Below are 17,437 nucleotides of genomic sequence, written 5' to 3' on the forward strand. Positions count from 1 at the left end.
CAATGCAGTAATTTTTTTAAGTGGGATATAACCCCCCCCCCCCCCCAGTCGTTGAATCCATAATTTTTTTTCATTGAGTCCATATATTAAAATAAACTTTTAAAAATCAATTTTCAAGATAATCACATTTGGTATTATACTTAACATTGGTAAATATTATATGACCTATTCATGATCAATCCATTCTGACTTGTGAGTACCAGTTTCTTTTTAGTCCTTCACTAACCATCTCTAATATGTTTTTGAATTTTGGTCAGAATCATGATCACTGGCCTGTAGTTTATATATGTCAGTCTTTTTTTGAAAATTAGGATATTTGCCTTTTTCCCATCCTATAATACTTTACTTATATTCCATGACTTTTCAGAGAGCATTACGCCAGTGACTCAGCAATCATGCCTTTCAGTTCTTTCCGTACCCTATTTCATCTGATCCTGGTGATGGTGATTTGCACATACTCCTTCAGAGCCACTTGGTGCTCTATTACTATTTACTTCATCTTGGGTTTCAATTTCTGATTAGCTTTTTTGTTTCATTCTTTGCAGTTCAAAGATCATTTTTCTCAGCAGTACAAATAGACAACAAAATAAGAGTTGGTCAGTTCTGTCTTCTCTTTGTCATCAAGTGCATAGCCCCATTTGTCTAAAGCAGTGGTTTTAGCTTTTTTTTAAATCTTGTCTTTTTCTCATTACAGTTAGCCTTCCCTGTAAAACATTGTGTTATCTTTAACTTTAACCAGCGGAGCTAATTATAGCCATACAATTTGCTATATTTCATTATGTTTATTGTGATCTGTCATTTTTGTTGGTACTTCTTTCATACAGAATCTTTCTTATGCCCTCCAACAGTGAACACCAACACTGAACATGCAATTACTTACTATCCCTTATTTAGTAAAGGGTCTTTCAGAGAGTTACTGTTCTGTGGCCAAAAAATTAACCATCTTTATGTCAATTTAGTGGTGAACTTTTATGAGCTAATCTAACACATTCCTAGATAACAGATGTACAATCTAATAATGAGGCCTGTATTGGAAGATTTGCCAGGACCTGTCAAAGAGCTTATGCTTTGCTACCACCCCTTTAAGGACTTTGGATTTACTTTTATACCTTGATGAGGCATTAGAATAAGTTACAGTAGAAGGATACAGTACATTTTATTATTTTAATTCTAATCTGTATTAAAATAAATAGTGGTAGGTAATGAGTCATAGATCTTTTAAGACCAGTTTGTAACATATCTTAAAACTAATTTAAGAGAGTTGTGGGGAAATATGGAATACTTTCCTTGTTCCAGCTCCATGAAACAAAGATAAGTGACTGATAGCTTATGTTTTCTTCTTGTTCCCATCTACTTAATCTTTTAGAATGCTGCCTTACCTTTCTAGGATTTCCATTTAGCCATGTTCCCAAATCTTTTGATTATTTTTAAAATAACTGGTAAAGAGGAATCTAGGCAAGTTTTTCAGCTTGTGATCAGTCTCACAATTGTTAAAGAATTGTTGCTTAGTTTGGGGGAAAAAAATACAATATGAGATTTATAATTTGTTGAATTTTATTAAAACTTAATTACCTTATTTTTATTCCTAGCAAAATGCCGTTTTTGACTCATTAATTGATAATACATTCAGAAACATGTTATGTTTAGAAACAAAATTGGAAAAATTCTTTTGATATAATGCATTTAATTAAAGTTTAAAGACATCTAAAATTATACTCAGAAAAGCTGTCCAGAGTTGCGTTGTTATGTAATTCTCTCTCCCACCCTCCCAATCTTACAGACCTAAAAACTTTAGAGTTAGTCTAGGGTTCTCTAGATCCTTAAAGGAAATTAATGTGAATGAATATAAGACCAATCTTATGCTCATTTAACAATTCCTACTTTTTAAAGATGATTTTTATTTCAGAAGTTGTTTATCTGAATAAACTTTGGAATAATTCTGTTGTTTACAGTTATATACAATTACACATTGCTATACAATTCAGAAAGGCAATCACTGTACATTGTTTAAATTTGGTCCTCCATTTTATTTATATTTTCTAGTAGTCACTGCATTTAAAACCATCTTCCCCCTAAAGAATAAAAATCAGCTAATATTCTGGGCTTTTATTTTGTCGTTGTAGTTTAAGGGAAAGCTTTCTGGGACAGAGAAAAGAGGAAGTAGGTACTCTTTATGTCCCAACAAGGGAAAGGAATATAGTAGATCCCGATTTTCTTTTTGAGTTTCATTGTTAAGAAAGGAATATTACTTTTGTGCTTTTGAACTAGAATGGCACCTTTAGTATCCCATTGCGGAATGCAATATAGTTTAATACCTTGATAATTCTTTTTCTTGGACTGAAGAATCTGAATACTTGAGGTCATGGTTGTCTTCTTATGATGTGGAATTTTGTTTTGTTTTTAAATAAAATTTTAAAAAGTGAAGCTAAAAATTATCATTAATTTGAGATGTACTTATATACTTTAACTTATAGAATAATCAACCTGTTTTAAATGTTTTATTTCCATGTTTTGCAGGTGCAAAAATATGTAACTTAGACATGAAGTTATAAAAATTATTATAATAGAATTTGTTTTTAGTTCTATGTTCTGCTTTGAACTGTCTAGCTAAATTGTAGCATGAAATGTTTATTTACCATTGTGTATTGAAGACAAGTAGGTTTAAATTCATAACATTGGCTGGATCTAGGCTCCTGTCTAGGATCATTTGCTGGGAAGTTTAGAAGGCATTTAGTTCTTTCTGTATGTGTTCATCACCCCATTTAAAACAACTTATGGTATTTGGATGTTTCTTCTTTACCTGTTCCTGCTTTCTCCAAGCAAGATCAGCACTATCAACTTTTATTTATAAATGACCCCCTTTAATTCTGTAAGCAGTATTTTAAATAACTACATGTTTATTAGAAATTGTGATGTTCTTTTATAGCGGATTTAAGTAACTGTTTAACAATTTGTATATTACAGCCTTCAGAAGTATGTTCGGGAGCAAATTCTGTTAGCAGTAGCAGTAATAGTAAAACGAGGATCATTAGATAAATCAATTGACTGCAAAAGCATTTTCCATGAAGTCAGCCAGTTGATAAGCAGTGGCAATCCCACGGTGGTAAGTATGTTAAATATATAAGAAATATAGCTTAATTGCATTCGTTTTGAATTATTATTTATATGTTAATACTTTAACCTGTTAAATTAACATGTTAATACTTTAAGGTTCATTGTGTGTGGTCAATAATAATTGCTTTCTGAATTTCTTCTGGTGTTTTTTTTTTTTTGGGGGGGGGTGCTGATGTAATTGCAGTTAAGTGACTTGCTAGGGTCACATACCTAAGAAATGTTAAGTGACTGAGACTAGATTTGAACTCAAGTCCTCCTGACTTCAGGGCTGGTGCTCTATCCACTGCATCACTTAGCTGTTCCCTCTTCTGTATTTTGTGAAACTATTGCTGTTTATTTTAGTTTTAAAGGATTTGTTCATGTTAGAATTTCTAGTCATCTTTTTTGCTGGGCTTACAAATATTTCTTTGCCCTTTATTACTTTATTTTCTCAAGTATTTGCTCCCTTTTTTTCTTTGGATCTTTTTTTAATCTTTATTATTTTCTTTTTTTTTTTTTTTTTTTAATTTATTTTATTTGAAAAAACAATAAGAAAAACAAAAAGAATGTAGAACAAAAGAGAACATTGTCATGTGCCCAGCTGAACATCAGGGATGATCAAAATATATAACAACAAATGACCAGATCAAGAAAGTGTATAATATTAGTAGATGAAATTATATTCATGAATGTCCTTTTTTTCCTTTACTTCCTTTTAAATTGTTCTTTAGTTCTCTGCTGGATACCTTAATTACTTTATTCTTTTTTCTTTCTTTCATTCCTGTCAACCACCCCAAGCAAGCTGCAGTTAAGAAGAGATATATTTATATATACATTTGTAGATATATACATACATACACACATAGACTCATACACATCCCTCTCCCCCACATATATATACATGTCTTTCCCATCTCTGCTGATTCTGCAATTAAATTTTGCTCCATAACTTGCTTTGCTATTACTTAACCTTTCCTCATCGAGGGACCCCTCCCTTGTTTCCCCTCATCTTTTGCTTCCCCATCCACCTATCCCTCCTCCACTTATTTCTTTATAGATTTTGGAGGATGCTATATCCTTCATGGAATATATATAGCATTGCCTATTAAACCCATTCCCAATGTGAAAAGGTTTTCAGAATTATGAACTTTTCTTCCCCTTCTAATGCCTTTGTGTCTGTTCTTCCTCAGCACTTCATTTGTATAACATTACTGTTTTAACCTTAACTCTGCCAATTTTTCTTTTGAGTTGTCCTATTGTTGATGTGAATCTTAAATATATATAGACATTTCCTATGCTAATATATATACATATTGGATATAAAATTTATCCATGTTTAAACAGTTTGTTCATGTTGAGTTCCTTAAAATCTTTTATATTGGCTTTTATATTATATGTTAAATTTTCTGTTAAGTTCAGGTTTGGTGGGTTGATAGAAATCCCTGAAAATCTGCAAGTTTGTTGAAGGTCCTTTTTTTCTCATTTAAAATTATAGATAATTTTGCTGGATATGAGATTTTTGGCTGCAGGCTTAATTCTTTTGATTGCCAGTAAATATGATTCCAGGACCTATATTTTTTATTGTAGCTGCTGATAAGTCCTGTACAATTGTAGTTGTAGCTACAGCATATTTGAATTGGTTTTTTCTTGTTTGTTGCAAAATTTTCTTTGATATGAGGGCTTTGAAATTTTGGCAATAATATTCCTGTGTTTCCCACAAAGGATCTCTTTGAGGGAGTGAAGAGTGTTTTTCTGTTTCTACTTTCCCCTCATATTCTAATACTCCAGGACAATTTTCTTGGATTATTTCTTGCATTATTGTGTCAGGGTTCTCTTTGATCACAATTTTGTGGGAGTCCATTTATACTTTTCTCTTCTTAATCTGTTCTCCAGATCCATCATTTTTTTATAAGACATCATACTTCTTTTCTACTTTGTCATTTATAATCTGTTTTGTTATTTCTTGGTTTCTCATAGTTTCACTGGCTTCCCCTTGCCCAATTCTAATTTTCAAAGAATTATTTTCATCTTTGAGACTGTACCTATTTTTCTAGTTGGTTAATTCTTTTTTTCATAATCATCTTGTTTTCTTGGATTTTTTTTTTTTTTTCCCCTCTATATCTCTCATTTGATTTTTAAATTCTTTTTTGAGTTCTATAAATTCTCTCTAGGCAGGGAGCCAGCCATTTCACTTTACTCTTTGGGTAGAAGCTTTTTTTTTTTTTTTTTTTGCAAAGTTTCCATCTCTGAAAATGAAACCTGTTTTTCCCTGTTCCCATAACATTTATCAAGGGGGGTACTTTCTTTTTTGCTGGCTCATTTTTTTAAATGTACCTCTAATTGTGGAGTGGAGAGATGGAGCCTCAAGCTTCCCATCAGCTCTGTCCTTTGACCAGGAACTCCAAACTAAGAGCTCCACCTTCCAGCAAGTGCCTACAGCCAGCAACATCCCTACTCTGCTGCTTCTTCACTTCATATGATACTGATTTCTTCACACTAGACCCAGGAGTCCCCCACTTGATGTTTCTGCGGAGCTAGCCTAGAGATGTTTGCACTTCAGATAGGTTAATCTCCAGCTGGAGATCTTTCTTCAGGTCTTCTTGGGTTGTATTAGGAGGCCCCCCCTGTTCTGCCCCAAATCTTGATTTTTCACCAGTCTGTGTTCGCTCTGAGGTGCACATTTACTCCATTTATGGGGGGAAATTGGAAGAGCTTGAAATTTACCACCCTAATCTGCCATCTTCCCAGAATCTTCCCCCTTCCCTCTGGATCTTAAGGATTTAAAAAAAAAAAAGACATTGGTTCTTGTATTCATTATGTGGCTGTGGTTTACATTTGTTAAAATGTGATATTACTGTATGTATGTGTGCATATAATACATCTATGTAAAATTTTATTTTTGGCACAAAGACACAACCTTATACATGCATACAACTTATTCCTCTCATACTCCAAAGCACACTTCATTAAAAGAGGTAAAACCACCTAAAAGAATGATTGTGATGAATGATGGTTGTCATGATCTACTTTTTGGAGTTTATCATTTAACCAAAAGCAAGGGAGGATGTGTACTTTAACAATTACTAATATTGCCCATTGTTATTTGACTTGATATTTACTATTTAATATTGTCATCATTTACGTTGTTCTAATCATTTAAATTTAGAGAAGGAAATGGCAGACCATTTCAATATTTCTGCTAGAAAACTCTAAATGGTGTCTCCAAAATATCTGACATGACTGACTGAAACAACTGAATCAAATTGATAAACACTTGATAAAGTGTTATGTTTAGGATAAGCTATTATGTTCATTTTCACATGAATTTTTTATATAGTTGATTGTTCTTTATATTTTGGGAGTTAATAGTCTATCCTTTTTTTTTAGTTGCAAATTTCTACCTCTTTCCCACCTTACTCCCCTTTTGTGTCCATCCCATCTTCAAAAAAAAAAAAAAAAGACAGACTGCATATAACATTATTTTCTGAAGTAAGCAAATGGGCATTTTGCATTTAGATTTTCATAGTTTGTTTTAATAATTGGAGATACCTTAGAATCTTCAATGAAAAATGTTAAGCTGAGTAGAATTCTATGAGTTACCTAGAGAACCCATGGTATCGTATTACCCTATAAAGATAAGTAGGACTGAGAATCACTGATTTTTTCGTACATGTCTCAAAGTAGATGCACTTAAAAAGAAAAAGTTGTATTGGAACAGCCTATGTATATTAAAGCAAGATTTTCTATTATTAGTCCTACTTCCCCTCCCCCCCCCAATTATTCCAGACTTTTGTCATGATTAATTAAGTTCTTTAAGTTTTCTTCTGAAATACATAGTGAAAGGAACCTTTACCTGGGAGACAAATTAATGGGGCTATAAGCAAACGTCATTAGTATATGCTGTTTGTGAAACTGTATTAGTCCAACTACTTTGTAAAAGCAATTTGGAATTGTGCCTAAAAAAAATTACTACATTGTTTATATCTAGTGGTACCACAACTAGGCTCACTGAACTGTATTGACAGCTTTGTTTGATTTTATGAGGCAGGAATCTAAAATGGTGACTCTTTAAACTTTTATTTTAGTCCACATATTTGAATTTACTTAAATATAATAGACACACTGGCAGGGGCTGGATGCATTTCCTTTGCTTTCTGACAGCCCCAGCATGTACTACTTGGGAATATTAATTAACTTAGTACTACTTAGAACCTTGAAGTTGCCAATCATCGGATGTATTGATATCAAGTTATATTGTGTGCAATTGTCTATGACGGCTTAGTTATCCAAAATTTAATTAGTTCATATGAAGCAAACGGTTTCTCTCTTAAAATATTAAATATCTGTGTGGCTGGCTGTGGCTTTATCTTCATCTACAAGGAAAAATCAACTGCATCTTTAAGCACTTTTCATGTTAAAATTTTTAGCTAAAAATGAGAGACATTAGAACAATAGGAAAGGAGGGAACATTAGAAATCAATTAGTTCATAGTTTCATTTTACAGGTGAGGAAACATACTTCAAGGGTTTAATTGAGTACCTGAGGTTACTTAGTGATTATGAATCTTTTCCCCAGTATATATTATTGATTCCTTCATTAAGTATTGGGATTTTTTTCTTAAGACATTAAATAAATATTCAACATTTTATTTGTTTTCATTTTATTAATCCTTTAAGTTAAGCTTCATTTTGTTTATTTTTTTAAAGACTAAAGTAGAATGAAAATTGTTTATTCACAGGGACTATTATTAGTGTTTAACCTCAATTAATCTGATAATGTGATTCTTATTCACAAAGTCAGAAGGGACAATGGAGGAAAATGATAGTGAATGTAATCTGCTCAAAGTGATTAGGGGCCTGTATAGGGCTATCATTAACATATGTATGGCTTTGAAATCCAAAATCAAAATACTGTTTCTTCAGAATTTTGCTAGGGGTAATTATATTTTATTTTTATCATTTGTAAAATAAAGTAAGTCCAATTCAGTTGGAGAATCTTGATAAACAAAGATTTATCTAAATTAATTTTAAGAAATTAATCAGGAGCTGTGGATCTTAGATTCTAGTGACTATAAACTCCCTTTCTAGTTATTTATCTCCTCAGGTGGTCCTACTAGCATGAATGAAAAATGTTTATCTCCAACAGCTAGTTGATAACAAGTATGTAGTAGCTAAATTGTTCAACAGTTCTCTTGTCTTCCTTAGGAATGAGCAAATGTTTAAAAAGTGTTTGATTTTTCTTTTTTTTTTAATATTCCCTTGCAGAACTTAATGTATGGCAAAAAATAGTCCCAATGGTAACCTAGTGTTTGTTTGTTTTTTAAATTTTATTTTTATTTTTGAAGCCACTAAAATAGCTGATGTCCCAAGAACTATGGGAACATATTCACATGTAGTTAGCTAGAAAGTTTTGGCTTGATACAGTTGAAAAGAGTGGCAGAGAAATAATTGGGAAACTTACATCCTGATGGCTATATCTATTCATAGATCCCTTGGGAATCCGTGAGCCCAATGTTAAGAACTTCTTTATTTTTTCTTTAGATTGGTTTTATCCATCACTCTTTCTCCCTGCTTTATATGAGGTGATCCTGCTCAAAATTTTTGTCCTCCTTCCTTGTAAGATTTAAGATTAAGATTTTAAGCTGAAATTATATATCATTGTTACCTTTGATTGCCATCTCTCTCCTTGACAAACAAGTCAAGTATCTGTTGATTAATATGCTTTTTTAATGTCTTTTTGGTGTCTTTGTGTGGACAATTATATCTGTGAAGTTTTATAAAATTATTATAATAGATGCCCTTGTCCTATTTTTAGTTGTGCAAAATTTATTTTTGAATGGTTTGTTTGAGTTGCTTCAGTTAATCTTTTTCTCATTCTTCTTTTAGTTTTATATGCCTTTTGATCTTTGCTCTAACATGTCTCTGGACTGACTCACTGACTGACTGGACCCAGACAGCTGATTCAGGAATGAATCATATATAAATATAAATGGTAGTTATTATTATCTTGATCACTCTTTTGGATATCCTCCAACTTGTCAGTATCTTTCATAAAACGTTATGCCCTGATCTCAATGCAGTATGGTCCAAGGGCATAATATAGTCCAAGGGCATAAGACCTTTCCTGGTCTCTTTCCCCTCCTCCCCTCTTCTTCTCTCTCTTCCCCCCCCCCCCCACTAGTGTTTTCTCCTCTAAAAAATTATTTTCTATTTATTTAGTATATATATGTGTACAAGTTTTCTCATCTGATAAAATTATAAATTAGTTGAGACCAATGACTGCTACATTTTTATTTTTGTATTCTCAGTGCCCACCAGAGAGCTTGGTACCAAATAGTAAATTCTTGTTGATTGATTTTAAAAAACTTACGATTATAAGATCCTTTTACAATATTGTTGCTATCTTCATTAACTTAAAGTTGTCAATGCATTTTATTATACAAAGAAGATAGAGAAAGATTGTATACATACCATTGAACATCTGTATAACATTTCTCTGGTCATTTTAGCAGGGGGGAGGGGGTTTGTTTGTTTTTGACTGACATAACACAGTGTTGAATCATTGAACCTTGTGGTCCCCATAAAAATCCCCTAATGTCTCTTCACATTCCCCAGTTCTTGTGTAGTGTTGTGTGGTTGATTGTTGATTATTTCTAACTCAAGTGTAAAACTTTATGTTAAGACCTATGAAATTTGATCTCATGTGATCATCAGGTTCATTGTTCTAGCTGTTAGCCTCTTGACCTTACTTCTATTGCATTGTTTGATATTCCCTCCCATCTTCATATCATTTGCTTTATTTTATAAACTTGTATCATTCATGCTCTCGCCTAATTCATTGATAGAGAAACTAAATTTGTTTCCTTTTCATTTGTATTTGTATTTCCTGTCTAGAATTTGCTTAAGGGCAATATCAGTTGCTGATTCCATCCTTAAATGCTTTTGATACCTTGCCACCTAGACTGTGACAGGTCCAAGTTCCCTGACTATGGTCTTCCAATTTGTCCTTTGCATTTTCATTTTAAGCAGACTTGGTTCAGCAGACAGTTAACTATGTTAAGTCACCCTTAATGCACCCCCATTAATAGAACATATACTTAAATTTAGACATGAATGTTGAAACTTTTGTTCACAATGAAAACTAGTTTATGAATTTGTTTTTCTAATTCACCATAGAGCCAAATTGATTTCCTGCAGGTGGCATTTAATTTTGCAGTCTTAACTTAAATCATTTTCATGTTTTTTTTTTTTCCCAATGCAGATAGTCTTATTTTTCAAGCTCTTTTACAAATAGTCCTTTTCCTAGGATAAGAGGAAAGTGGGTGAGAAATTCAATTGTCTATGGATAGTGCTGCCCTGTGTGGGATAAAGGGCTAATCTCTCTTATCACAAGTCTCATTGATGTTTGCTTAGAGGAGCAGCTGAAAGTCTGCTTTATGTATGGCAACCTTTCATAAAGTTTATTCTTGGTAATAAAGCTCTTGGGATAAGAGCCAGGCTATTATAAGAGACAATCCTCTCTCTGAACAAGAGTATTTTATTTTGTCAGCTGGGGTTCGTGTTTGAGTATGTTATTCTTATGACAGAACTAATGAAGTTGCTGGAGAGTGAGACAAGCAATGTCCATGAAATAGTTTCTCGATGGTATGAAGTTAATGACTTTACTAGAAACTAACACCATGATATTAAAGATTTGGAAATATGATGCATGTTTTAAAACAATTCAAGGAGTGTATTGTTTTGCTTATATACAAATATATTATCTCATTTGATGTTGGAATAACAACTCCTGAAGTTGGCCTATGATAAAATTAGTTATTATTCCCATTTTTTGCATTTAGGGTCAGGAAAAAAAAATAAGATTCAAAGAAGTTAAATGACTTTTTCAAGGTCATATGAGTAATTAGTGGCAGAGTCAGGACTATACTTCATCTCATGTTAATAGGACAATCCTTATACTAAAGGTTATGTATTTTTTCCTTGGATTTCAAGTTCTTAATTATTTCAAAGTGAACTAATAGAATCTAACAGTCTTCACTTAAAATTTTTTATTTTAATTTAATTTCTTTTCAATGAATAAATCTATTTTTCTTCCTCATTCATTGAGGGAAAGACCCTTGTAACTAGAATTCATAAATAAGCAAAGAAATTACAACAATAGTCATGTCTAAAAATGTGTCTCATTTTGCATGTTTAAACTTGTCATTTTTCCATGAGGAGATAATCATCATTGACCACTGGAATCCTAATTGGTCATTCTCTTCATTAGAGCTCTCAAGTTTTTCAAAGCTGTTTTTACAGTTTTGGGGGTGAGTGTATAAATTGTTACCCTGCTTACTGCTCACTTTATTCTGTATCAGATCATGTGAGTAGTCTCAGGTTTCTCTGAAATAATCTCCTTCATTATTTCTTACAGCACAGTAGTATTATAGTATTTTATGTTTGTATATCATTATTTGTGTAACTACTCCCCAGTTAATAGGTACCCTTTCCCCCTTAAGTTTGCATTTCTTTGCCATCATAAAAAATTTGTTGCTCTAAATATTTGTGTACATATGAGCCCTTTTCCTTTTTATTTGATCTCTTTAGGATATAAACGTAGTAATGGTATTGCTGCTGGTCGAAAGATATAGACAGGTTAGTAACTTTTGGGGCATAGATCCAAATTGTTTTACAGAATGTTTAGACTAATTTACAGGTTCCACATCCCCTCTAGCATTTATCATTTCTTTTAACCAGCTTTGCCAATCTGATGGGTGGTATCTTTGATTTGCTTTAATTTATTTCTCTCATAATGTGGAACATTTTTTTCATGATTATTGAGAAGTTGTATCTCTTCCTATGTAAAATCAGTATTCATATTCTTTGACTATCAATTGGGGAATGGATCTTCTAAACTTGAATCCTGTATCTCATAGCCAATTAGAAGTAACATAATAAAAATGTGGTAAGGCGGAGGGCTCCATGGTTCTCTGTAAGGAGAATAGGGATAGGGGTTCTATCAGAGAAAGTAGTTTAATGAGAAACTATATGGCAAAGGGAAGAAACATGAAAACTATTCAAAGAGAAGAGAAGAAGCATAGCATAAAGAGGTTCTTTCACGTAGAATCCAACAGGCTTACATCTCTGACTAGCCTCTGAAGATAAGATCTAATAGTTTGTAAAATAACATCATGACTTTTTTTTTAAACTGGAAAAGACCTTAGAAATTAATTAAATTTACTTATTTTGTCTTTTGCCCATAAAATTATGGATTTGGAATTATAATTCACTGACCACAATGGTTACCTGAAGTCAACAAAGAAAAACAAATCATGGTCAGACTATTTTACTTAAGAAAACAGTTGAATGTATGTTTTTGAAAAATCACCAGTAAGACAATTAAAAGTTTGAAAGAAGGGAAAAAACTATCTGAAAATTTAACTATATTTAAAAGTCCATGATGCCAGATCAAAGAAGCATTTTAACATACTAATGGTAATATACTAGTCAGACCCAGAAAGCAAGATTGGTAACTCATAGGGCTGCCTATCAATTGCTCTTTCAGCCAGTTTTTTATCTTATTAAAATGGAATTCTCTGCTCTGAATAATTCAAAAGTAGTTCTTTTTCTCATGTCACTATGAGAAGACTTTGCATTATCCTTAACATCTGACCACAAAGCCCTGCTACTCAGCCCAGAGCACTTGGGAGTGTTTGCTTGAATGTCTCTCTAGAAGGCTTCTATTTCTGTTCTGTAAATCAAACTAGCTAGATTCATAGAGGTTTATTGTCAAGTTAGCCAAATAGCAATAATTTTGCAGTCCCAGCAGCTCTTTTTGAAAATCATTTACCATGCCAGAGAAGACTTGTGATCTGCATTTCCAGAGGAAGGGCCTGTACCAACAAAATTCACAAACCCCACAAGGATCTGAAGGGATCATTTATCTTGCGGAAGTATGTGCCTGTACCACTGGAATCAAAGCTGACAGGGTAGAAAGAAGGATCTTAATGCTTCATTCACGAGTCAGGGGCCGACAGATTGTGTGTCCACTGAAACCAAGAACTCAACAGATTGGTAATATTTTATCCAAAAATCATTTGGCTCTCTCTTTAGATTTTTCTCTACATCCTCCAGGAGTTCATTCTTAACTCCAGCTTTAGATTTAGATATCATAAAATTGATTTGAAACTAAAATAAAGAATTTTTGTCAAAAATCTAGGTTTCCTCATAGTACAAAATGTCTTAATACTCTTGATGGGAAGTCAGTTTAACCTTGAGTTGAAATACATCCATTGGTGGAGAGATTACTATATTTTGGGAGAGTCCATTTCATTTTTTTAATAGTTCTAATTGTTTTTCCAGTTGTTGAACTGAAATCTTACTTTCTGCATCTTTTGCCCATTAGCTCACAACATCATCAATTTAGAAATAGAAGAGATCTTAGAATTTGTCCTGTCCAGCTCTTTTATTTTTATCAATGAGAGTCCTGAGGCCTAAGCAGGTTAAATTATTTGATCTAGTTTTCACTGCTAATTTTATGCTCATTATAGCTACATAATAAATCAAATCCTTCTACCTGACAGCCCTTCAGATATTTGAAGCCAATGTTACTGTCTACTCTAAGCCTTTTCATCTCCCACAGAATATTTCTAGTTCCTTCAGCATCTGTTCATTCTGAAATGCTTTTCAAACCTGTTACCATTCTGAACACCTTCTTTGGACTTAACTCCATTCTTTTAGCAGCCCTTAAAGTGTAAAATCCATTACTAAAATCAGCACTCCAAATATGCTTTGATCAATACAAAGGACAATGGAATTATTGAATTCCTTATATTCATTTCATATTTCTATATCGCATATGATATTAAAACATGGACATTTTATTAGGCCTTTCAGCACACTTGGCATACTGCTTATATTAAATTTGTGGTTAATCAACCCAACCCACCCCATCATACACGCAATCTTTTTTCCCCACATGGATTTCTGTTGTTTGGGCTTTAACCTTTGTGCAGTTGGTGCTTTATATTTGACACATGTTGAGGAATATATTGTTGATGTTACTAGCATTATTAAATGAGTTTTGTTAGATGAAAATAGGAGCATCACCTTGATTATCTGCTATTTTTCCAGTAGGTTTCAATGTCCAGGACTTCTAAATTTTACTAGAATATAGCTATTTGTAAAAGTTTCCCTGAAGGTTCTACACAATTATGATTTATTTTTTAAGCCAAAGAATGATTAGGTTATTTTGATATCTTTAGTGTTTAATTAAATTTTTTCGATGAAAATTTATTTTTTTCTCCCAACGACAAACCCTCACCTCCAACAAACATAACCCTTATGAGAATTATGCATAATTGGGTAAAAAAAATCCCACCATGGCCATGCGCCAAAAAGTCTCATTAAGTAAGTCTTCATTTGTTTTTAGGAATCATAATTGATCAAAGTTCCTAAGGGTTCTTTTTTCTTTTTCTTCAAACTTTTTGGTGTGTATTTCATGTAATGGCGTTACCAAATAATTGGGTCTGCACAGTTTAGTGTAGTTTGGTGTAGTTCCATTGCTTTCCAGAAACTTTGGATCACTCGATTCCTAAGTTCAACAGCAATGTGTTAATCTTCTCAATCTGCCACAGCCTCCCCAGCAATTACTTTAACTTTTCCTCTTTTGTCATCTTAACCTCAGTCTAAGGGGTGTGAGGTGGAATCTCACAATTGCTTTCATTTACATGGTTATTGAAAGTTGGTCTTCTTTGGGGAAATGCTTGTTTATATTTCCCTTGAATGGCTCCTATTTTTACACATTTATTTCAGATGTAAAAAAAACCCAAAACCCCAAAATGAAAAGCAATCCATTTCTAAATTAAGTACTTATTCTCTTCATCTGTAAAGTAGGGGAGTTAGACCAGATGATATTGTAAGATACATTTAGCTTTTAAGTAAAGTGAATTGATCTTTTAATCACTGCATATAGTTAGTACTTTATACAAAATAGGCATTTAAATTTTTTTTGGGAGGGTTGATATTCATTTATTGTGGGTAAGATCTCACTAAAGATTCCCTGGGAGATATCATCTATAAGCTATTTGTGATTTGAGCGAAATAAAGATTTAATTTAAATTTGCCAAGATAATGAGCATCTGTAGGGTCAAGGTACTGACATCAGAGGCATTTCAGAACAAAGATATTGCAGTTGTTGGGTGGATGGCAATGCGTTCAGCTGTTCTATAAGCTTGCATAAATAGTATCATCTTGACTTTAATCTTTCGGTTGTTCAGAGGTAGTGTGCATATTTCTGTTTAACCCATGGACACTTGCCAGCATGCTTGACCTTTTAACAATTCCTACCACTCCGTCCATCTTTGTCACCTTGGCTCCAAATAGTCTGTGGATAAAGCCAATAGTTTTGCAGTTTGGGGATATGTTGGATAGAGTTATTGGGAAAGAAAATCTTAATTTCCAATTTCAGGGTCACTGGATGTAGCCTGTAAAATATTTTGGAGATTTTTGACAATTAGTTTATGTTATACTTGCTTAGAATAAATTATATTCATATCAAAATGTGAGAAATTGAATTATTGAATATTTCCCATTCAACATGGCATCAGAAAAGAAATGACTGGGAAAACTATAGCAGAAGTTTTTTTTTATTATTGTTGTTGTTTTTGAATAGGAAAATGGTGAGGTGTGTTTTGCTAAATGTCATTTGTCATTTTTAGTAAATAGAAAAGAACTAATTTTCTAAATTTTGTAGACTTCTGAAAATTATGGAAATTTTCTGACAAATTAGCAAAAATATTTGTTGCAAGTGACCCTACACAAAGCATTTATCTTATTTTTATTTTTTCAAGCAAACTCTGGCGTGTTCCATTCTAACGGCACTGTTGAGTGAGTTTTCAAGTTCAAGTAAAACAAGCAACATTGGACTAAGCATGGAATTTCATGGTAACTGCAAAAGAATTTTTCAGGTACTGCTTGCTATTAAAATGTCCTTGGTAAATATATTATAAATTAGTATTTCCTTCTCTAGAAAAAGCATGATAAAAGAAATTTTATCTAGGTATTAAGATTTTGTATTTGAAAATTTTCCACTATGACTTAACTGGAAAAAGAATAAAATTTTCAGCATTTTAAATATCTTCAAAATTTTAAGCTTTATTTATCAGGTTTATCCTTAGATCTCCCAGTATTTTCATAGTAATGGTTTTAATTGTTATTTATTGCTTATTGTTTTCAAATTTAATTACTGTTATTGAACCACTTCTATTCACAAAAATAGGCTTGGCTGTAGACTAAGGATAATAGCTATGTATTTTAAAATGTTATTGCTGATGATGTGGGCTGATAGTCTCATGTATTGTCTTCCTCAGAGGAAGTGATAATTTGAAGCATTCCTTTAAATCCTAGGACTATGTAGTAGAACAACTGACTCTTCTTTCTTGTCAACTAGGACATAGTTCAAGGAAAGTATGCTTTGTTGTAGGAATGACATTTATATTTAAAGTGTGTGTGTGGCGTGCATGCGCATGCACAGGTGTATGCATTTGTGCAAGTCTTTATCATTGCAGGGAGGTATAATATTGAACAATTTGGAAATACTCCTAAGAATTGAAAAGCTCATTTTTAAGAAAATTGACTTTTAAAAGCACCGGTATTTTAATAGAGCACATTTTAACATTTATGTTTTGATATAAGAATGTTTATATTGCTTAATTTTAGGAAGAAGACCTTCGACAGATTTTCATGTTAACTGTTGAAGTGCTGCAAGAGTTTAGCCGACGGGAAAATCTAAACGCTCAAATGTCTTCAGTGTTTCAGCGTTATCTTGCACTAGCAAATCAGGTTTTAAGTTGGAACTTTCTTCCACCAAATTATATCCTTTAATGACTGAAGATTTAGTTAGTAACAGTTTTAAATCTAGGTAATTTACTTGCATTATACAGTTAATAGAAAAGTAGTTTGTATAGTTTTTATAGTGTTTATTTTAAAAATATACACTAAGTTCTTATTTAAAAAAAAAAAAAAAACGAACTCAGCAAGTTTTTTTGTTTGTGGCATTTAGGGCTAAGTGACTTGCCCAGGTCACACACAGCTAAGAAGGGTTTAAGTGTCTAAAGCTGGATTTGAACTCAGGTGCTCCTAAATTCAGGGCCAACACTCTATCCACTGTACCATCTAGTTGCCCCTAAAGACAAGTTTTAGGGACAAAATTTGGGTGTTCTGATTCCATATTCTTTTCCTACTCTGGTCTTCTGAAAATAAAAGTAAAAGAGAATCTATTTCCTTATCTTTCTCAAGGCAGTTCATGAAGTAGAAAGTTTACTAATAGAAGGTACTGCTCAGACAACCGAATTTTTGGTAGG

General features: G+C 32.7%; 1 protein-coding gene across 6 annotated transcripts in view; it reads left to right on the forward strand.

Annotated features, from left to right (window-relative positions):
• XPO4 (exportin 4) overlaps positions 1–17,437 on the forward strand; it is a 125,603-nt gene that overhangs the window by 39,614 nt on the left and 68,552 nt on the right. For 4 of the 6 annotated variants that reach the window (XM_031960810.1, XM_031960807.1, XM_031960812.1 and 1 more), the window contains exons 4-7: positions 2,965–3,103; positions 11,682–11,729; positions 15,926–16,042; positions 16,794–16,947. In XM_031960810.1, coding sequence (XP_031816670.1) covers positions 2,965–3,103; positions 11,682–11,729; positions 15,926–16,042; positions 16,794–16,947 — 458 coding nt within the window. The remainder of the gene's footprint in view (positions 1–2,964; positions 3,104–11,681; positions 11,730–15,925; positions 16,043–16,793; positions 16,948–17,437) is intronic. The other 2 variants (XM_031960809.1, XM_031960813.1) reach the window with 1 other exon arrangement.

Source organism: Sarcophilus harrisii, chromosome 3, assembly GCF_902635505.1.
Source record: "Sarcophilus harrisii chromosome 3, mSarHar1.11, whole genome shotgun sequence".
NCBI classification, from domain to species: Eukaryota; Metazoa; Chordata; class Mammalia; order Dasyuromorphia; family Dasyuridae; genus Sarcophilus; species Sarcophilus harrisii.